Source organism: Lissotriton helveticus, chromosome 8, assembly GCF_964261635.1.
Source record: "Lissotriton helveticus chromosome 8, aLisHel1.1, whole genome shotgun sequence".
Lineage (NCBI taxonomy): Eukaryota > Metazoa > Chordata > Amphibia > Caudata > Salamandridae > Lissotriton > Lissotriton helveticus.
This window is the reverse complement of record NC_136069.1, coordinates 1,311,438,474-1,311,462,126: the sequence shown is the minus strand read 5'-3', so window position 1 is coordinate 1,311,462,126 and position 23,653 is coordinate 1,311,438,474. Positions and strand designations below refer to the sequence as shown.

The 23,653-nt window shown below is 48.7% G+C and overlaps 1 protein-coding gene across 1 annotated transcript in view; it reads right to left on the bottom strand.

Annotated features, from left to right (window-relative positions):
• Positions 1-23,653, bottom strand: part of USP9X (ubiquitin specific peptidase 9 X-linked) — a 1,542,050-nt gene that overhangs the window by 1,347,244 nt on the left and 171,153 nt on the right. Inside the window, exon 2 of the mRNA XM_078658291.1 lies at positions 22,254-22,507. Coding sequence (XP_078514417.1) covers positions 22,254-22,349 — 96 coding nt within the window. The 5' untranslated portion in view covers positions 22,350-22,507. The remainder of the gene's footprint in view (positions 1-22,253; positions 22,508-23,653) is intronic.

Below are 23,653 nucleotides of genomic sequence, written 5' to 3'. Positions count from 1 at the left end.
CTAAACTACTGTGAAATATTAGGTACCATCTCTATGAAGCATCATTCAGTAAAATGAGTTGATGCAAACTATTGCTGGCAAAACATTCATATTGGAAAATCAGTGTAACCAGTTTCAAAAAGATTATAGCTAACATGAAAATAAACTAGCATTGGCAAAGCTATAAGGTCCGATATTGGTGGTTTTCCTTTTGGTTTCATCAATGCTTGTCTTGTTTTGCACCGTTTTTGTGTAAGTTTATTGTTGTGGGAGCTGCAGAACATTCACCATTACAATAAACATTGGCAAATATCAAAAATATTTTTGGTCTAAAAAAACTCGTATTGTGACAGTAGTTCCTGGCACTGAACAAAACTAGTTTGTATGCTGATATGCTCATTGTGAAAGAGCAGAAAGCGGTCACTCGCAGCGAAGCCAGAGATAGAATGTTAATTACAAATAATTCTTGGCTAACGCCAGACCTAATTAGGGGCCAGATTCTTAAAGAAAGTTATAAAAGTGCACCCATGGGATACGTCCTTGCATCAGTGCAGATTTATATCTTTCATGAATTTCACAAGAATTTACAGAAGGCGGACAGAAAATCGAACTAATGGAAAATATTTGTGGAAGTCATTTTAACATGAACAAACATGCATGTGCTGATTTGCTTACGCGAAAATGTGTTAAGCTTTTGTTTACAAGTTTCCTCTAGTCACTTTTTTCCCCAAAGCTGGAATTAATTTTACTTCTTATCAGTAATACATATCCCACTTTTTTAGGTCTCGGCTCTAGACTGCGCGCATGCGCGGTCTTGAACTGAGACATCCTGCATCTACGTCGTGGGTTTACAGCCCACCCATAAGCTTTCCATTTCCTGGCACCATCGTCGCTCCATTTTGTGTTGTCCCCATTTGTCAAGGGCATGCATACTTCAGGCCTCTTCCGGTGGTTAGCCCTTCCAAGCGCTACATTTGTCACTACTTTTTTCATTTTTCGTAGTTCCTCTGCCAGTTTAGCTTTTTTTTTTTAAGCTCTTGGCTCTAGTCTTCAAATGGCATGTATTGACTGCCGCCTTTCACCATCCATCCTCCCAAATGGAATGCTTCTGGCACACATTTTCGTTTTCTTCGCCTCCGTGCCCCTCAGATATGCCACCCCAAACATTGATGCTCCATTCACGTGTGAGGTATCTTAAACGATTCAGCCCTTCTCTTCCTCTTGTGTCTCCACCTCAGGACTGAGTAGAACTTGAAATGTTACTGGAGAAGTAAGTGTAGGCACTTGCTACTCCAGTGTACCCATTATTATTGAAAAGTGCGGATACCCTTCTACCAAAAGTAATGTACCCCACTGAGAAGTACTCGGTACCTGACCATTTACAGCGCCACGACCAACCCAAAACATGTGAATCGTCTCACTTCCAACAGCCCTTGCCCTATTCTCTACACCCCTGTGTGTTCTGATGCGCTTGCAATGAACGATTTTTAGGTGGGAACCTCTGCTTGGTTCCTGCATCCAGTGTCTGCCTTGGGAAGGCCAGTGCAGCATTGTCTGCACACTCAGCTCCCATTGGGCCACTGCCTGTCTCTTCCAGTGACTCCTTCGTTGCACCTTAGCTGCAGAGCCCCTGTCCTGGGAGACTGACTCAAGCGATGTAGAATTAAATGTAATTTGACTGGTCACTATTGGGCAAATGTTTCATTTTGTTGTTTTCAGCACATCTTACTTAACACAAGTGCTTATGTTTTCAGACAATACGCGTCCCGTCCCCTCCAGCCCCCTTCTCCTGATGAATGAAAACAAACAGCAGTGGGCTCTGATGCAAAGGCTCATCAGTGCACAGCCCCAGCTTAACATCCTCACTCCCTCCACCCAGCCTCATCTCTCGCTCCCCATTCAACATTTTATCACACACAGTGAGGTGGGATGAGTCTGAGGGACACAGGAGGTAAAAGTATGCTCTACAATCACCGAGCATAGCAAATCCATCTCTCCAGTCCGAAAGCTATACGCGTTGGCAAGGTAAATGGATTGTGTATATCAAGAAAACCAGCCCCAGAGCCGTACACAAATGCCTTAACATGGGCAAAGCCTATAGCACTTGGATTGACAAGACCTATTGGCTTTGCCAATGCTTGTTCTGTATGGGTGGTGAAATGCCCCAAAAAATGCAAGTTAGTAGGTTTGCAGACTCAAAAGGGCATTTCAGCCCTGGGACTATTGCTACCGTTAACTCCAGTCCCAGTAGGGAGATATGCAAAAAGTTACTAGTGGGCTTGCAGCACTGATTGTGTTACCCATAGAAGCAGCCTTTCAAACCGGTTCCAAGCCTGCCACTGCAGTGCCTGGTGTGCAGTTTACTGCCACTTCAACTAGGCATTTTAAACGACTTGCCAAGCCTTAAACTCCCCTTTTATTACACATAAGCCACCCCTGTGGTAGGCCCTAAGTAGCTGTAAGAGAAGGGTGCCATGTACGTAAAAGGGCGGACTTGTAGTTTTATGTTTTACATTTTCTATTAGTGATTAACAGCAAAATTCGTTTTTCACTACCCTGTCAAAGGTTAACATTGGGAATGCATTAATACACTTTTAAGCTGTAATTCATGATCAGAGAGGAGATGCCAGTTCATTTTTTAGATCTGTGCAATGGTAATGATAACTCCATAATGGTGGAGTTGGATTCAACATGACTTCACTTACTGCTCTGTGTGCTTTGCAGCCTGTCTCTAATAAACATCTGGGGTGGGTGACAGCTACACTTTATGCATTCCCTCTAGACAGCCACAACACAGGATGTATAGGGGTGTCTAAGGAACTGTATACATCTGATGGCCCTGCCTGGGCAAGATGGAAGGGAGGAGCTAACACTTGAGTGAATAGGTATTGTCCTGTCCCCATACAATGGGCTGAATTACCCCCCTCAGATTGCCTGACAGACAGGCCTGGATTGAATGGATACTTGTGCACTTTAAAGACCGCTCTTCGAAGTCACCCCCCACTTCAAAGGCACTTTGGGTATAAGGACTGGGTCTCTAACCCCAATCAGACACTACTGGACTTGTAACTGAAGCTCAACCAGAAGAACTGCTGTGCTGCTTAAAGGACTCAACTGGACTGCTGACCTGGAAGGCCTGCTTTTCTGTTTGTTGCCCTGCAGCTCTCTGACTTTGCTGAGAGAGAGCTGGGCTCTGCCTTTTCTCCAAGGGTGCTCACGGACAACCGGTCACAATGGGGGACCTGGGTCAACGAACAGTGCAGCAACCAAAACTGGACAAATACGACTACAATAAAGACTCGCATGACCAGTCAGGATCACAAACTGGGCGAGGGGAAAGTCTTACGACAGAAAAACCCGCAGAGGTCACACTGCAAGATATTATGACCACTTTGACCAATCTTCAAACTACGGTGGGGTCGATCTCTACAGACATCTCATTACTTCGCACGGACTTACAGAAAATGGCCGCGCAGGTGACGGAGGTAGAAACCACGACAGCAACCCTCTCAACAGACACGGCTATTCTACAGCATCAGGTCAAAAAACTAGATGCAGGGAGGAGCTACGCTAGCAACCAAGATGGCCGCATAAGCTCCCGGCTCCGCCGACCTCCGCCAGTTGCTCACAAATCCTGACTATCATCCTGATTTCTCACCGGACTCCCGTGCAGCTGAAGTGTGCCTGACTCTAAAGGTGCAATCCCGGAATTTCTAGCTGCTCAAATGACGAAGATACGCCGTGCTCCATTCTCGGCCTAACCCGGAGTCGAAGCCGGGGCCTCGAGTTCTAACCCAGCCGGGTTGGAGTTGAACAACATCGGCTGCGGGACGTGAGTGTCTCCCGAAGTGGAGTTTTTCTTGTCCGTTTTGGATGGTGGCTCGGTGGCAGCTTTATCCCACGACTGCGGCGGCTTGACGTATCGATTGCTGTGGTCGGGGGTCCGCCGCCCGGAGGCCCCGTTGAGCTCCCGGGGTCGATGGGCTTGGCCCCTCGCTGGCGGCGACGGTGCTGAGATTGTGATATTGTTAGTGCCCGCAACTGTGATCGGCATTTCCTGTGCCTGGTGCCCCGGAGTAGTCGACCTCCGAGGTTCGGTGACCTGCTCGGTCGCTTCGTGAGGGGCGATGGAGCGGGTTGAATGTATACCGTCGCTGCATACTATAATGGCCGCCATTGGGGAGCTCCATTCACAAGTCACCGCCATCATCCAGGGGATGGTTGTAACGGCTGATTTCATCTGCCGGAGACCGGATTCCGACCCTTTGTTGGTCCTGGAACAAGATGCTTTACCCGTGGTGCAAGCTCCGACTGCTACAGAGGACCCTGCGCGAAAGTCGGACTTTGTATTTTTTCTCGACTCCCAGACGGAAGCAAACGAGCCCGAGACTATCAGAGGTGCATTCTGCCCTATGCCGATATCGCCGGAGATGGATGTGGATATTCCTATATTTCAGAGTGAGTTCTCCAGTGACTGTCGGATTGATACCTAGCCCTTTCTTTCCCAGATGATTCAAAAACGCTCTGGTGACCTATTTCTGGTGGGCAGTGACCTTCGTTTGACTTTTGGATTTTGTATACGGCTATCCTGGTGTCACTTCTTCCGTGCTGACTTGGAAACTTTTCTATACTTTGATACTCCTGTTGAGATGGCGGTTCGCATGCACAGGGCTCGCATGAAGAATCGTAGCGGCCAGGGTTGACTTTTACCGTATGGGTGTGAAAAATGACTTCATTTGACACAGGATTTGTACCTCAAGATGGCGCAGGAGCGTGGTGGTTCTTGCACGCTTCCCTCCCCGTTGGATCTGACTTGTTGCATTCTACTATCCTGGAGATGTACGGGGTGGGTTGCTGCTGGCGGGGGGGGTAAAGGAGACAGGGGGCCTGTTCGATAGTCCCTCCTCCACTTTCTCTTTTCCTACTTTTAGGACCAGTTCTGATGGGTTTCTTATTTTACCTTCTTTTAGTTCTATGGCCTTTTTTTCTCCTTCCTTTCTTCTTTCACAAGAGATGGGTCGCTTATCCTGTATCGATTTTCTTATGTGTCGGGTGTCTAATCTGGTCTTTATTATCCTGGATTATGGGTGGGCTAACTTTGCAGGCTGTTTTGTCTGATTACTGATCGTCTCTTCCCTTTAATGTATGTATCATTGCTACAGTTGCGTCCTTCGGTAAATTGCTTTCTATGCATTGTATACTTGCCCACCTATTGATATATTATGTTCTATGTATGACACCCGATTCATGTAAATTCTCTTGTCTTCAATAAAAACCTTTAAAAAAAAAAAAAAAAAATAGATGCATATAATAAATTAATGGCCGCCAAGCTAGTCGACCAGGAAAGCCGCTCGAAACGCAACAACGTCCGAATTATTGGCGTGCCGGAAAGGACGGGGGGCCCTGCCCTGGACCGGTTTGTTGAAGATCTCATGAAGAACCAGCTACAACCACCTGGACTATCCAAATTCTTCTCAGTCAAAAGGGCCCACTAGGGTGCCGGGTGGCAGACCACGACCTGGGGGCCCATACCTGCCCGCATCTTCAACTTCCCTCATCGAGACACGATCCTTCAATCATCACAAATTGCTCCTCCAATCAGTCTTGAGAACTATACTGTTACATTCTTTCCAAACTATGCAGCAGCAGTGAACAAACAACGCCGCAGCTTTCTGGAAGTTAAGAAAGAAATGAGGACCCGAGAGCTGAAATACTCCATGCTTTTCCCAGCAAAGTTAAGGGTTGAAACTGAGGGGAAACTTTGGTTCTTTGAAACTCCTGAAGACGCACATGACTGGCTGGAGGGGTGGTGCCTGGCGTCCGGGCCTAGAAGACTGGGCAATAAACAACAGTATCAACTACAAGAGGCTGCATCTCCAGACTCTGAGGACTCAGGCTCAACGGAGGATATACTGCAGTCAAAAGGTTGACACTAAGGACGAAGTTCGGCTAGGGTAATCCGTAATTGGTATGGGGCAAGACTCCACGAGACTGACGGACAGGCCCGAATGCTGGCAGACTTGACTGCAACGGATCAATGCTCATGACCCGAATCGTCGTAAATTCAGCACTACCCGGCATCATTACTGCTATGGACCGAAGACTTTTATTGGAACATTTAGCTAATATACCATGTTTTGACCACAGGGATGGTTTGGTGTGATCGTAGGACTACTCCCCCCCACCCCCGCACGCAAGTACAAGTTATGGGGAAAAAAGCACTCTGCAAAGTTTGGGTGGTGGATAGTTTTAAGTCAGCTGAGAATGGAGGCAGGGAGAGGGGAAGGGATCAGCTTCATGTTCTGGATTTCGTCATGTTACAGGTACACTGTAAGATTACTAGCTATATACAAAATGTCTGCATGGTGTTTGTATTGCAATGCTCTTTATATTCTCCCATGGATGACGTAATATATGGCACAAGCGGATGCCCTGGCCGACTCCTCGGCTGTACAATCACTGACTTCTAGTACGAAGGGTCCCCTCTGTCTGTTATATCATGGACCGTAAACGGCCTTGGGGTTAAGATAAAGAGAGGGTTAGTCCTACAATATCTTAAAAACAAGGCACCAGCAGTGGCCCTGATCCAGGAATCCCACCTGGTGGGCTCTGCTTGTAAAGCCATGGATAGGTGGGGTTTCAAAATGGTGACACACTCCGAATTCTCTTCCGGCTTTCAAGGTGTAGGCGTCCTGGTCAATAAACGCTTCCCGATTATTGTCACTGGGTCAAGGACAGACGATCAGGGAAGTTTTGCAGCTGTAGCGTGCCAATGGGAGGGGCGACCATATAATCTAGTATCAGTATATATCCCACCAGCTCTGCATCCGGTGACCTTCCCTGCCCCTGGTAAATTCCTACTTACACTCCCACAAGGCGAACTGATACTTTAATGCCACGGTGGATGCCACCATACATCGACGGCCCCCCAGGGACCAAGGTGGTATAAACCTCCTTTTATCAGAATTCCTTGACGCCTTTGGTCTCGTGGATGCTTGGCGATCATGGTTCCCACAGGAGTGACAATACATCTTCCTCTTGGGAGTACATGACAGTCTCTTGAGAATAGATTATATTTTCACATTGGCGACAGGTTTAGAGAGAGTACTGGAGGAATCACATCTATCCAGGTGTATTTCCGATCACTCCCGTGTCCTAATTAAATACACATTTCCTATCCTGGGGCGACGACGCATTTTCCCTAAGATATGGACGGCTCTACTTACAACCACAAGACCCGATTTTGCGGAAAACGAGCACTCAGTCACATCCCGACGACTCTATGGGAGGCATATAAGACAGTACTACGGGGCCAAGCAATCTCAATCACATGCCATAAACATGATCATTAAGCCACTTAGATGCTCTGGAGAGGGAGGTAGGTCAAGCTGAAGTAGATCAAGCTGTAGACACCAATGACACCACGTCACACAAATTTAAGAAGAATTGGGAAGAGGCGAAGATTAGGCTCACCAAAACACAGCACACTATTTGTGAGTTTGGAGATAAGGCGGGTAAGCTTATAGCCTGGTTGGATAGAAGTGAGAAGAACAAGTTACTTACCTTCGGTAACGATATATCTGTAAGAAACAGTAGTTAGTATTAGATTCCTTACCTTAGAATATCCCCAGGCGTCAGACTGAATCCCTTGCGCGTCGGTAGGCGTCGTCTGCGGCTCCGCGTCAGTCGTCGGCGTTGTGGGCGCCGTAATGACGTCGTCGGAGTACTTAGACGCCGCCTCCGCGTGCTGACGTCAGTTCTTAGACACAGCTTTTCCGCGCCAGAAACGCAGAGCCATGTTAAAAACCAACACTGGCGCCATTGAAACTAGCGCCCTGAAAAGGGGATGACCTTAACCCTAGATATCAGTTCGCAGAACAGGGAGAATGGGTGGGGCGGTAAGGAATCTAATACGAACTACTGTTTCTTACAGCTATATCGTTACCGAAGGTTAAGTAACTTGTTCATCTGAAAGAAACAGGTTAGTATTAGATTCCTTACCTTAGAATAGATACCCAGCAATACCAACCCCGGTGGTGGGTCTGCGAACCAATAATCACACCAGAAAGTCCTGGAGGACAGAACGGCCAAAGAAGCCATCCCTCCGGAATAAGCTGTCCAGGCAGTAGTGCCGTGCAAACGTGTGCAGCGGTGCCCACATAGCTGCCTGACAGATGTCCTGCAAGGGGACTCCCCGGCCCAGGGCAGTGCTAGCCGCCGTGGCCCGAGTGGAATGGGCTCTCAGCCCAACAGGAGGCTCCTTCCTCGCCAAGGAGTAACATGCCTTGATACACAAGACGACCCACCGAGAGATGGTCCTCTTGTGCACCGCCCGTCCTTGTTAGCGCCCACGTAACCAACAAAGAGTTGGTCATCCACCCGGAACTGGCGTGTGCGATCCAGATAGAATGAAAGCGCATGTTTTGGGTCCAGACGGTGGAGCCGCTCTTCCTCTTTAGAGGGATGCGGTGGCGGAAAGAAGGTGGGCAAGGTTATAGACTGCCCAATATGGAAGGCCGTGACCACCTTGGGCAGGAAAGATGGCTTAGTCCGCAACACAACCTTGTCTGGATGAACAGACAGGAAAGGGGGTTTTTACGAAAGAGCCTGGAGCTCACTCACTCTCCTGGCAGAGGTGATGGCAACCAGGAAAGCAGTCTTCAGAGTAAGAAGGCGGAGAGGACAGTTGTGAAGTGGCTCAAAGGGAGCACACATCAGAAAGATAAGAACCAGGTTCAAGTCCCACTGAGGCATCACAAACGGAACAGGAGGGAACATGTGTGTGATGCCTTTCAGAAAACGGGTTACAATAGGGGACTTGAACAAAGAAGGTTGATCAGGCAGCCTTAGAAAGGCTGAAAGGGCAGAAAGGTAGCCCTTAATAGTGCCCAGAGCAGAGCCATGCCGGGCAAGAGAAAGAAGGAAGGAAAGAACCTCAGAAAGAGGGGCAGAAAGTGGATCCACAGCCTTTGCTGTGCACCATGCCACAAATTATTCCACCTGCAGGCGTATACCGATTTTGTGGAGGGACGCCTGGCTGCCAGAATGACATTACAGAATTCAGGAGGCAAGTCAAATGGCCTCAACTGTCGCCGCTCAATCTCCAAGCATGGAGGTGGAGACTGGACAGGTTCGGGTGGAGGACCATCCCCTGCTGCTGCGACAGAAGGTCCTCCTGAAGAGGCAGACAAACCGGGGGATCAACTGACATACTGAGTAGCTCGGGATACCAGTACCTTCAAGCCCAGTCCGGAGCCACAAGGATGACTTGGGCCCGGTCGCGCTTGATCTTCTTCAGCACTCTGGGCAGAAGTGGTATAGGCGGAAAGGCGTACAACAGACCGCAACTCCACTCGCGACGAAAAGCGTCTCCGATAAAGTGCCACCTTGGAAATTCCAACACGCAGAACTGATGACATTGCACGTTCTCTTCGGTGGCGAATAGATCTAACCAACGCTCTCCCCACTGCTGAAAGAGGCCTTGCGCCACGTCCGAGTTCAGGCGCCATTCGTGATCCATCATGCACCGACGGCTGAGCTCGTCCGCCCTGGCGTTCAGAGAGCCTGCCAGGTGTTGAACCACCGGGGTCACGCCCTGATGTTCCAGCCACTGTCAGAGGCGCAGAGCCTCCTGGCAAAGGGTACACGACCCCACCCCGCCCTGTTTGTTGCAGTACCACATGGCGGTGGTTTTGTCCGTGAACACTTGCACTACACTCCCCCGGACCCTACCTGCCCTGCGAATTATAGGCCAATCTCGCTGCTCCCATTCCCCGTTAAGATCATGGAGAAATTTGTCACTAAATCTCTGTCCACTTTCATAGAGACCAACACCTGCCTGGATGTGGCCCAGTTCGGCTTCCGGCCTGCTCATGGCACGGAATCCGCGCTGGTGGTTGTCCTGGACGATTTTTGTTTGCGGGTCGACACTGGGCGGCCAGCCTTTTTAGTGCTGCTTGACATGTTGGCCGAGTTCGATACTGTCAACCATACTACACTAATCAGTAGACTGGATGAAATTGGGGTAGCTGGCCGGGCCCGGGATTGGCTAACTTCATATCTTCATAATAGGCATCAGGTGGTCGCCTTGCCACCTTTTAGATCTGGTACCAGAAGGGTAGGACAAGGGGTGCGCCCCAGGGGTCAGCAATCAGCCCTATTTTATTTTATCTTGGTCTCCATCCTTTGATTAGGCTGATTAGATTCTTTGGCATCTCGGTCATTAATTACGCCGATGACACGCAGCTAATTTTTTCCTTTGAAGGCAGAGATGCCATCCCTAAGGAAACTTTCCATCACTGCATGACAGCTACTGCGGATTGGCTGAGACACAATTCCCTCCAGTTTAATGGATCCAAAACGGAGGTATTGTACTGCTCCACGGACCGAACTCCTCGCCCTTTGCCGACGGGCTTCTGGCCAGTCTCTTCCCTGGGCACAGTTGTGGCAGCGGAAGCTGCTCGCAATTTGGGCGTTATGTTTGGCCCAAATCTTCAGCTTGATGCCTTTGCAAATAAAACAATTGCTACATGTATGATGTTATTACGTACACTGCGTAAGATCCTTCCTATGCTTCCGGCACCTGCTAGACCAAAGGTGGTGCACAGCATCATCCTGAGCAGGCTTGATTACTGCAACGCACTAAATCTGGGTGCCCCAAGTACTTTGATCAGGAAGTTGCAGTGCATACAGAATATGGCAGCGAAGCTTGCCCTCTCTCGGATGCGTTCGGCCTCCTCTTCCTTAGCGCTAAAAGATCTGCATTGGCTGCCCATTCACCAGCGTATCTGTTTTAAGGCGTCCTGCATTGTGTTTAGGGCTCTACACGGACAGGGGCCTGTTCTATTGCAGGAACTCTTTTCCTGGTATTCGACAGCTAGACCTCTTCGGTCCTCTTCTGCATGCCTGGTGGCAGTCCCTAGAATCCAGAGGATACGGATGGGCGGCCGTTTCTTTGGCTTTACCGCTGCAAAACTTTGGAATTCTCTTCCCCTGTTCCTGAGGAGTATGTCCGAACTTTCCTCCTTCAAGAAAGGGCTGAAGTCCTATCTCTTCCCAAGGGCAGTGTAAATATCTGTGACTGTGCATAGTCGGGTAGAGTCAAAGCGCCAGGATACCCTTTGGATGACAGTCTGCGCTATAAAAGTATGAGATACATACAGAGGGGAGGAATGCCTTCAGTGCTAGACGAATCGCCCGCAGCTCCAAAAGGTTGATATGGAGCCGGGACTCCACCGGAGACCAGAGGCCTCTGATCTCCGCCTTTCCCATGTGGCCTCCCCAGCCCTGGAGGGACGCGTCCGTCACAACTACGTGCTCCGGTTGGGGAAGGGAGAGGGATCTGGTGCTGACCCAATCGCGGTCCGTGAGCCACCACTGCAGCTGTCTCGCAGTGCCCTCCGAGATCAGGAGATGGTCGGACAGGTTGCCCTGATGCTGGGCCCACTGAAACCTCAGGTCCCACTGCAGAGCCCGCATCCGCCACCGGGCGTGATGCACCAGAAGGATGCAGGAGGCCATCAGCCCCAGAAGCCGCAGTGTCAACCTGACCGAGTCCCGGGATAAAGGCTGAAAGAGTGGAATCAGAGCCGGAATATCCCGGACCCGCTGCTCGGGAGGATAAACCCGAAACTGCGCCGAGTCGAGAACCGCTCCGATGTAGAGGAGCTTCTGAGAGGGGCACTGGTGTGACTTCGGCACATTGATGGAAAACCCCAGCTGGTGCAGGAGGTCTGCCGTAGTCTGAAGGTGGCTGACAACTGTCTGGGGCGAGCCCGCCTTTAACAACCAGTCGTCGAGGTAGGGGAAGACTGAAATCCCTAACCTGCGCAGATGAGCTGCGACCACCGCCATCACTTTCGTGAACACCCGTAGGGCGCTGGTAAGGCCAAAGGGGAGCACGGTAAACTGAAAGTGCTCGTGGCCAACCGTGAACCGCAGGTAGCGCCGGTGGGCCGGCAGGATGGGGACGTGAAAATAAGCGTCCTACAAGTCCAACGCTACCATACAGTCTTCTGGGTCCAGGGCAGTCAAGACCTGAGCCAGTGTCAGCATTTTGAATTCTCCTTCCGGAGGAAGCCGTTGACGTTCCGTAGATTCAAGATAGGGCGTAGGCCCCCTTTTCCCTTCTTGGGTACCAGAAAGTAGTGGGAGTAGCAACCACACCCTACTTCTGGCCCAGGAACGCGCTCGATGGCCCCCTTGGCCAAGAGGGCCGTAACTTCCTCCTGCAGAAGTCGCAAATGATCCCCCGATACGCGGTGGTATTGCGGTGGCATGGCTGGAAGGGTCGCCTCGAAGGGGAGGGAGTAGCCCCTTCGGACGATTTGCAGCACCCACCTGTCCGATGTGACAGTGCGCCAGTGGAGGAGATGATGGCGAACCCTGCCCCCCACTGGCGTCACATGGGCCTGAAAGCACGGACTAGGAGGGTTTTGAGGCGGATGCTGCGGAGGAAGGTGTGGACTGACCTCGCCGTTGTCCCCTACCGCCACCATGACGGTTTCCACGGCCGCCGTGACTGGCAGCACGTGTGGGGACGGCCCTTCTTTGGCCACGAAATGAGCGAAAGGCACCCATTTGCTGGCACGGGGCAGAGAGGCCCAAGGACCTGGTCGTAGCCCTGGAGTCCTTAACGCTCTCAAGCACATGGTCTGCCTTGTCGCCAAAAAGGCGACGGCCATCAAACGGCATGTCCATAAATGTACTCTGGACATCGGCCGAGATGTTGGCGGACCTCAACCAGGCGTGGCGACGAATCGCCACCGTCGTTGCCATCGCTCTGCCCAGTGAGTCAGTGGTATCCAGCCCACACCGGATAGAGTACCGTGCCGCATCTCTGCCTTCCACAAGGGCCTGGCCGAGTTTAGCCCGTACTCCCAACGGGCATTCTGACCGCACGTCCGCGACCGTATCCCACAGAGAGTGGGTGTTGCGGCCCAAGAGGCATGCGGTGTTGGAAGACCGCAGTCCCAGACTCAGGGAGGAGAATACTTTTTTGCCGTATTGCTCATTCCTCTTGGATTCCCTGTCAGGCGGAGCAGACGGGAATGCGGTCTGGGAATTTGAGGCCTGGATAACCAGGCTCTCAGGGGTGGGGTGGGTGGACAGTAAACAAGGGTGGCCCGGGGCCGGACGGTGGCGTCTGGCCACGTTCCTATCTACAGGCGAACCCGTAGTGGGCCTGGACCAAGTGCCCAAAAGAACATCGGTTAAGGCCTCATTAAACAGCAGCAGAGGCTCAGCCGAGCTTGACTGCGGTTTAAGGACCTCAGTGAGGAGGTTAGTCCTCACGGCCGCGACGGGGAGTTCAAGGCCCAAGGCCTTGGCCGCCCGCGTCAGCACCACACTGTAGGTTGCCCCCTCCTCCGTAGCCAAGGTAGGAGGTGAGACAAAACCAGTGTCTGGCGAGGTATCCAGACCACTGGCATCCCCAAGTCCACCTGTCCAGTCTTCCTGGGACTGACACTCCTGTGTCAGAGGGTCCTCAGACCCCTCCCAATGCTGCTCATCACCCATCTCCTGGTACTCAGGGGTGTCAAATGATGGGGCCGGCTAATTGAAGTAAAACTCTCCAAACGGCGTCGAGAGCGGCGCCCAGCGGCGCCGCTCCGGCGCCGGATCGAGGGAGGCATCGGGGACGGCGCCGCCCGAAGACGGCGCCGGAGGTGACACCTGAGGGACCGGCGCCGGTGAGGTCGTCAGGTCAACCGGTGACGACCGAGATCCTGAGGCGGATCCAGTTGGGCCCTGCGGTGCCGAGCCCGAAGGCGCCGGCGGCGTCAGGGCCGAAGCACCCGGCGGCGTCGGGCCGAAGCCCCCGACCCGCTAGGGCCCCCAGACGGGTCCGCTGGGCCCGAAGGTCCCGCGAAGCCCAACGGAGGAGTGAGAGACCTCATGGCCATGAGGAAACGTGAGGCCCAGGGACGGCGTCGCGTGAGGCCCAGGGACCGGAGGGTGTGGGGCCGGACGCGACGCCTGCGACTCCGACGGAGCCACGTGGGCGTTGTCACCCGAACCCCCGGCTGCGTCGGGAGAGTCGGAAGAGCGATGACGTCTCTTCGACTTCTTGTGCTTACCTGACGACTTTGACCCTGAGGAGTGATGTCGACTCCCGGAGCTATGGTGGCTCCGATCCCGCGACCGATCCCTCGACCTCCGTCCGGACCGGGTCCTTTCACGGTGCGGAGCCGACTGCCGGAGCTCGAGTCGCTTGCGGGACCGCTCCCGCCTAGCTTTCAAAGTCAGGGCCCGGCAGTCGGAGCAGGTCTTGTCGTCATGATCGACGCCGAGAAAGTGGAGACACCGACGGTGAGGCTCGGTGGCCGACATCAGTCGGTTGCAATCCTCACAAGGCTTAAAACCTGGCATCCCTACCGGCACCGTTCGGAGTCGAAGGCTCGAAAGAATGATCAAAAAGGATCGTAAAAGTTTTATTCAAAAAATTACTAAGGTACCACTTTTTCCAGATCTGCGCTGCTGGCGCGGAAAAAAGAAGAACTGACGTTAAAACGCGAAGGCGGCGTCTAAGTACTCCGATGACGTCATCACGGTGCCCACGACGGACGCGGAGCCGCAGGCGACGCCTACCGACGCGCAAGGGTACTGCTACGCAAAAATTTCCGGATCCAGTCTGACGCCTGGGGATATTCTAAGGTAAGGAATCTAATACTAACCTGTTTCTTTCAGATTGCTAATCGCAGCGTGGCACAGTTGAGACTAGACAATGGAGCCACCACAACAGGATCCACAGCAGATAGTTGATGCGCTAGCGCTCCATTACGAGACAGTTTACACACCTACCACCACAGCCTTCATATTAGACAATCTTGCATTTCTCAAAGATATCCAGATGCCTACACTTGCCCCTAGTGAAAGGCAGGAACTAGAGGCAGAATTGACGTCAGAGGAACTGACACTAGCAATAGGTGCACTACACACTGGGAAGGCTCTGGGCCCTAATGGGATACCTATCGAACTGTACAAAAAAAACAAAAACAACGGTGTGCCACCTTGCGCCACACCTGCTAGAGATGTATGCAGACAGTCTGGAAAGGGGAGAACTTCCCAGGGATCAACGCCTAGCAACAATAGTGGCAATACGTAAACCACTGCAGCAATGCACATCTTAACGACCAATTTCATTGCTAAATGCAGAAGCCAAAATACTGGCTAAGATGCTGGCCACCAGACTGCTACCCTATCTTACAAAGTTGGTGTACCCGGATCAGTCAAGGTTCATACCAGGTCGTAACACGGCACTTAACCTGCGGCAGCTACATGGCGTCATGGCACGTACACCAATCATTGAGGAAAACGCTGTCATTCTCTCCCTGGACGCACGTATGGCATTTGATTTAGTCGAATGGCCTTTCCTTTTTGCAGTTCTCAGACACCTAGGCTTTGGCCCCAGGTTTTCTGCGTGTGTCCAGCTACTCTATACGAAACACTTAGCGCATGTGGTGTGAATGGTCACATATCGGCTGACTTCCCCTTGGGGTGAGTGACAAGACAAAGCTGTCCCTTATCACCGCTTTTGTTCGCACTGGTGCTTGCGCCGCTGGCGGCTGTGATAAGACGTGATCCGGTCATTTGAGGGCTCAAATGGGCGGAGGAATGGGAGGACCGCATTTCCTTATATGCCGATGATGAGTTGCTATACATGGAATTTCCCGCACATTCCATTAATTGCCTCCTAGATATTTGCGCTGCATATGGCAAAGTTTCAGGATATACCATTAATTGGGCGAAATCACTTCTGTATGTGCTATGGGGCCCTCCTCCAAGACTATCAAGAAACTGTGAGATACAGATTGCGGATGGCGGGTTTAAATATCTAGGGCTCCATATTACGCCCCAATCGGAGCAGTTCACTGGAAAAAACCTCATGGAACCCCTCGGAAGGTTCCGCTGTGATGTAAAACACTGGCAATCACTACCATTGACGCTGCTGGAAAGAGCTGCCCTCTTCAAAATGAAGGCACTCCCTAGATTCCTATACGCCCTACAAAATACCCAGTTTCTGGTTCCCCCCCAACTATTTTAAAGCAATTGAAACTGAAGATAGCAATCTCCTTTGGGATGGAAAACCCGCCCGCATAGCTATGCATAAATTGATGAAGAGCTGGTATGATGTAAATGTAAATGTAAATGTACAGGAATTTATATAGTGCAAATCACCAAGCGGTTTCTAAGCGCTTGCTAAGGGAACCCGTCCTGGTATTCCCCTGTGAGATAACCCCGGCAGGGTATCCGCAAGGTGAAAGCCAGGCATCCCGCCGCGAGGGGCCGTTGTGGAGATTAAGCAAGCTATTGCCCAGAGTCGCAGAGTGTGAACCCGTGAATCGAGTAGGCACCGGAGCGAGAATTGTCGAGTCCATTAGCATTTTAGGACTCAAGACCCCGCCGAGCCGGGAATTGAACCCTGGTCCCGGGCTGACCTCTGCTTCCAGGTCTGCCTCCTCTAACCAGTGAGCCACACTTCTCCACACATGATGGCAGAATTGCCCTACCAAATATAAAAGTATACTATTGGGCATCACAGCTCACTGTGATCAAACAATGGATCCACGCTCGACAATAAGAACCGGCGTTCCGTATGGACTCATATGTCCTCGGTGCAGAGGGCGTCATGGTAGCACTCTACAATAACTATCGGGGAACTAGCCTCATAGGACCAGTAGCACACACATGGTTCATTGCACTCCGCACACTTGGCTGGGAGGGGGTTTTAACACAAGCTACATCACTTTGGGAAACCCGGCGATTAGGCAAATTACGTAATAGCAAGGGTTTTTAATCAATAGGACCTAATGGGTATCTCCTGGGTGGGGGATTTGTGGATTAGGGGCAAGATCATTACATTGGCCCAGCTCTAGGAAACATATGGGATGGCATAAACAGAAACTTTGTTACATGCAGATAAGCCACGTGGTTATGAGAACTATCCCACCGGGAACGGAGCTCCCAGAGGCCTCACCACTGGAGGATAGGTTATTGACGGACCACATGACAAAAAACGCAATTTCCCAAACCTACCGAAAAATTGTAAATAACCAACCGGACCCCACAAAACCCTCAGGAACAGATGGCAGACCGACATAGGGGACCTGGACGAGACAGACTGGCAGGAAGCACTTGCGTCCCTGCGAGAGGTGGCAATACCCTCTAAATTAAAGTTAGTGCAACTCAAAATTCTCCATCGAATCTACTACACACGAACAACTATGCACCGAATGGGACGCGCTGACACACCACTCTGTCTGCGGCAATATGGGGGGCTCGGTAACTTTTACTCATACTGAGGGATTGCCCGGAGATCAAACTATATTGGGAAGCTATCATGCGCACCATCTTGCGGGTGGGCGGAGCTATCGTTGAATCGGAAACCAAGGGATGTCTTCTAAATATCTGGGAGCCAACAGACCTCAATCAAACGGCCCAAGGCTGGGCGACGTTAGGCATGATGATAGCAAAACAGAACATAGCTCAACACTGCGGAGTGAGGTTAATTCCCACCTATTGTCAGTGGTGCTGGCTCATGGATGGCGCAATGATAGCAGAGAAAGTGATATATGTACATAAGGGGTGCCCCAAGAAATGGACATGGGTGTAGGGAAAGTGGAATGCCTTCAGATGTATCATTTGCGATCTGCCTATAGTTGAGTAAGTGTCAGATGTCAGCGACATAACTGTATAGACCTGGGGCTTTGCGACGTTTTCACTACTCTACATAACAGCGTTAAAATGATTGTGGGGGGAGAATGTGAAGAAGGGCATGAAGATGTGATCAATCTGTATTTGACTATTCACAGTATCATGTAGTATCTATCTAGCTCAGTATGCAGTAAGATGTACCAATTAATGAAAAATGCTAATAAAAATGTTTAAAAAGAAATTAAATTGCAACTTCACATTAATGATGACATTCGTCCTGTTGCTGAACGACACCGTATGTTTGCTTTTCATTTACAGGAGGCAGTTGAAAAAGAACTGGATGCATTATTAAAGCATGCCATTATGGAGTACTCTACTGGTCCGACGCCATAGATTTCGTCCATAGTGGTAGTGCAAAAACCAGACAGTGGATGTGCAAGTGCTGATATGTGCCAGGGCAACAAGACAATTGAGGGAGAAAGACATACGGTCCACCCATGGTGGACATGATTACATAGCTGTCGCCAAAGTCTTGACCTTTTTTGATTTGATAAAGAGGAAACTGTCAACTCGAGCTGGAAGAGAATTGTAGGTACATTACTACTTTTTCAACTCATTTTGATTTGTTCAGATACAAAGGACTCCATTTTGGAGTTGTCATTGGCTGCAGTGATCTTTCAGGATGTCATTCGCCAAGTAATTCAACCTGTCACACATGCTTTTAACTAAAGTGTTGACATGTTAGTGTTTGCAGCCACACTAAAAGGAGCATGACCAAGCTCTTACGCAAGTTTGTTTGCTTGTTGATACAGGGCTCCCGTTAAATGCAAAAAATTGTGTGAGTTTCACAAAATCAATTTTTGGGAGGGGGATGACTCCTGACCCTGGGAAAGTACAAGCATTGTCATCCACCTATCATCCTCAAGATATAACCATACTGCGATCATTCCAAGGCATGGCCAGCTATTGCCTCAGATATATTTGCCCCATTAAGAGAGTTGACAAAGAAGAACGTTCCCTTCCATTGGTCCTATGAATGTAGTTGAAGTTTCAAGGAAATGCAACTGAAATGAATAACTTTGATCAGAAGTTTCATACTGAGATTGTTATAGATACAAGCCTGGTGGGGTTGGTGCGAACTTAGATCAACATAGTGGGCATCCAAATAGAGACACATTGTGGCCTACGCAAGCCGATTCCTATCTGAGGCTAAACGTGACCATTTTCAGCCAGAACAAAAAGAGCCTGGCTATAGTGTGGGCTTGTGAACATTTTCATGTGTTTCAATACACAAAGCATTTCATCCTGGTCACTGACCATCAGGCATTGCTGACTATTTTCGGAAATCCGAAAGCCAAGAAGCCCCCTTGCATTGAGAGACGGGGGTTGAGATTGCATGAGTAATATTACACTATTGTGCATAAGCCGGGAAGGATCAAAACCCCACAGATTACTTCTCACAAGTGCAGTTACCGCGGCAAAGTGCAACGTATAAAGAAGCTGCAGCATACATTAATTTCATAATAAAGTCCAGCACCCCTGCAGCACTAGCCATTGAGCCCATCCTTGCTGCTACCAATACAGACAAAGACATGCCCGCAAACAAGAATATAATTGCAGAACAATCATGGAGAAATCATGCTCGACAACTAACAGAGGACATTGACTAGCAAAAATTCAAGAACGTGCAGGAAGTACTTTCTGTCACTCAAAAAGGAATAGAACACGTTACAACGCACATTTTACAACACATGCCATTACAATGCGGTCATTACAACAACCGTGTTGTTACGACGCATACTATTACAAAGCAAGTCATTACAACGACTTGCTGAAGGGGAGGCACTGGAGTTTGGAATAGTATAATTTACTATTCCAACTCCATGTGTGACAATAGGGAAGGTGTCAAATTTAAAATCCAACACCTTCTGCCCCCTACAGCAAGTTATTGTAATGACTTGCTTTGTAATGGTATGCAATGTAACAACGCGGTCGTTGTAATGACCGCGTTGTAATAGCATGCATTGTATCGACTTCATTGTAAACGATGTTTACCCTCAATAGGTATCATACTAAGAGGTTCAAGAATCATTATACCCGAGAGCTTGAGACAACAAGAAAATGAATTGGCACACAAATTATATTGTGGCATTGTAACCACCAAGAGAGCCCTCAGAGACAGAGTCTAGTTTCCTCGCCTTCGATAAGGAACTGATAGCATGTCACCTGTGTAACTGCTTGTCTTCCAAGGCAACACAGCATGAGCTAAATATGTCTGACCTCACTAAACAAGCATGGGAGAAGATTGCAGTAAATTTCTTTTCACCTTTGAGCAATGGCCATCATTATTGATGAGTACTCATGTTTTCCATTAGTAGACGATTTATCATCGACCACCTATGACAGACTCATTGAGAGGCTGGATGATATTTTTGCAGCGTGGGGTATTCCCTCTATACTCAAATCTGACAACGGTCTGCCCTTCACTGCCAGAGAGTTTAAGGACTTTCTTGTTAATATTAATGTCAAGCACCATAAAAAAAGCACACCTTTTGTCACAGGCAAATTGAACTGTCGAACAGTTTGTGGGCACCCTGAAGAAAGTGGTTCAGCGCGCTGACCTTGAAAGAATCGATCTCAGCTTTGTGTCTACCCCTTTAAGCCTATCGGTCAACTCTCATTTCAACAACTGGTAAAAGCCCTACAACCTTGCTGCTTGAGAGAGAAATTTGGACAAAGCTACCACTGATGAGATTTGTGTCATGGATGTTTCTCGCTAGAGAAAGATAAAGACCTATGCAGATAAGCACAGATGCGCTAGTGACACTGTTTTCAAAGAAGGAGACAGAGTCATAGTCAATGAAAAGCTAGACTGATGCTCCATTTGATGCTGATCCATTGAGAGATGTGGCCAGTATGGGACATATGGTGACTGCTCAACATCTCAGAAAGTTCATTATGGACAGACTCGTCCCATTTCAAACATCTGACTCGATGTTCATGGGCTCTAGACCTCATGTGTGACACAAGTTCACCTCAGTGTCCAAGACAAGCATCTGACTCTACAGCCACCATGCCAGATGACACTTCAACTCCTTCACCTTGTACGTCTCGAACTGGAAGATTGGTGCAAGCATCTCGACAACTCACTGAGGAACTTTAATGTAGATATGACATCCGCAATTTTAATTTTTTTTATTCATCAAAGGGGAGATTTAGTGGTCATGGGCAGTAGGACCCTTGTGGTCCTAGTCAGACTCCTTACAAAGTTGCGTAATTAGTTGGAAGGTATGTGAGAGTGTCTGGGCAATAAAGTCTATGACGTAGTATGGTCAGTTAATGGTTACATGCTGAAGAATAAAGATGTGTATTTCAGATCTCCATGTGTGGTGGAGTCATTTGCATGCTCCAGAGCTGGGTTGGATGCTACAGCTGACAACTGTTTGTTGTTAATGTTTTGCCTTTTTGACCAAGATTGCTTACGAAATCCATGGTTCGAACTACTCAACAATAACCTTGTAGCATTAAATGCCAGAGTAATTTTATCCTTATTTGTTTATGCAAGTTGAACATACTCCATGAGAAATAGGTTATTACAAACAGGAAAGAATCACTGGTTTGAATACTTGGTTAATCAATGCTCTAAAATCGGAACAATGAAAAAGCAGGCCCTAATGTCCTTGCTCCAACAAACTAATCAGCTGCCTCCTGCAGGTCTTCATTGGCCGAGATAGCGACAGCTCTTCACCCTCAAAGTGAGAGGAGGGCATGGCTTTGGGTTGTCAGGAGGACAGAATACAGATAGGATGGGGGAAGACAGTTCAATACTGATAGTGGAGGGGTGAAAGGCAGGACTTCAGATATAACTTTATATATACATATAAAATGGGGTAGTGCGGCGGAAGGAGGTGAGTGCATGTTATGCATGACTCCCAAAAGACTTTTTTGCGCTTCTCATAAGTGCAGGTGAAGAGGATCGAGTGGAGCACACACGCCAAAATGTACATGGGTATCTGTGAAGAGAGAGGCTGTTTTTCACTAGAGAGATTAGACAATACAAAACAGGATCTTGTTTCAATTTGATGTCACCCACAAACCCACAATGACAAATATTACAGTTAACCAAAGAAGCCCCTTTAAGGTTCTAAAATGAAATTTATTAATATGAAATCCCATTGGACCCCAGCATTGTGGAAGGACAGCTTTCAGTAAGAGGCTCCTATACATCATTCAGTTCCAATATGAATAGCTAGAGGATTACAGTCCTTTGATAACTAATTTGTCAAAAAGGTCCCAAAATTTAAATTGAAAGTGGATGATTTTGCACGAGGACAAATTTATAATTTACTTTGTGCTTTTTAGACAGTACAAAACAATCTTTTGAAAATAATTTAGTATGCCCTTGTATATCTTATCTCAAGACAAATACAATTCCTATTACAAAGGCACATTTTGTTTGATGTGCACCTTTAGAATACAACAATCTAATATTATACAAAAATGCCTGCCTCCTAAAAAATGGAAATCATTACATGTCCTGTAGGCCAACAATAGTTTTCACCTCTAAATATAAAAAGAGTTAACAAATGTTATAAGTTTAAGAAAAAATGATAATTTACCTGATTCTGTGGGAGGGGTGGCTGTGACTGTCCATCCGGAGCCTGGCCCTGGCTTTCATTCCCTCCAACGGGGGAGCCACGGGTCGTGGCGGTCATACTCGACACAGGGCAAATCTTTGCAATTTTGTCTGTTTATGTGGCCAATGTTAAAGAAGAAATTCTAGACCCCTTAATGTAGATGGAGTTCCAGCATGCGTATGGCTGAGACTGCTCCACCTCAAGGACACAACATCTTGTGGAGACCATTGCATAACCTAAGGATGGAACAAAGACCACATTGTAGTTCATATAAATCTACAAACACAGTTAAAGCTATTGCATATGAGAAGAGATATGTTCAAGTGAACATGTTAATATCAATAAATGTCAGATTCAGGTTTCCTGAATGTAACGTCTCTTACGGTACAGCGCCTTCACACAGAAAACCCATTCACTTAAGGTAAAGTGGAAACAGAAGACAAACAAATAATACCCACTGCAAATAATCTCCTCTTATAAAACTAAGTTAACTATTTATTGACAATGTAGAAACCAGTAAAAGCTGTAATAGATTTATATATTTTAGTTTACAAAAAGTATATGACTAGAAATTGGCTGTTTTAAAAACACGACTACCAAGGCCTGGCACGAAGAGGGAATGTCATATGAGGCGAGATGTGACTGGTAAAAGGACCACACATTTGAGAAGTTCATGGAGACACAGAATATTTCAAATTCGAGGATCTTCACCTTTTCTGTAGTAACAGCTACGTATGTTAAATGAACATCATCCAGAATTATTATTATTAGAGCTGGAATAGTGATCACATCAGTTAAAATTACATTATTGACTACCATATGCAAGATTAGCAGCAGTGATCTTTTTAGTTCAACAGGTATGGTTGTCGGCAATTGTTATCCTGCCCAAACTGTTATGCTATTTCATCCCTATCCGGATACTGCAGGCCTGATTTTGGTCTCTTAATCATCTGTTATGCGAGCTAGTATGAGATGGTGGAATGAATTGGGTGGCACTCTGTACACTCTAGCTTCCCACTCAATGAGGAGTACTGGGAGCACCATAATACCTGGCAGCATAGCTACCGCGGCTGGACCAGGAAATTGGGAGAGCTTGGGAAGCCACGCAGAGCTGGAACCTTGGTGGTTCTACTGATGGGGTTAAAATGAACTTGATTAACATGCTCAAACTTCTGTCAATTCGCCTACGCTGCTGGAGGTGGGCACTACGCAAGAGAAACAGGAGATAGGCCACCCAGGGGCTACTTCACAAGACCCGAATAAGGGACTGGCTATGAGAATTATATTTATAGGACCAGGGCGCCCTAAGAAGCTTTGGTAACTTGGTGGCAGACAGAGCACTTCCAGTAGCACAGTTTTTAACACATGGGGCACTCACGCAA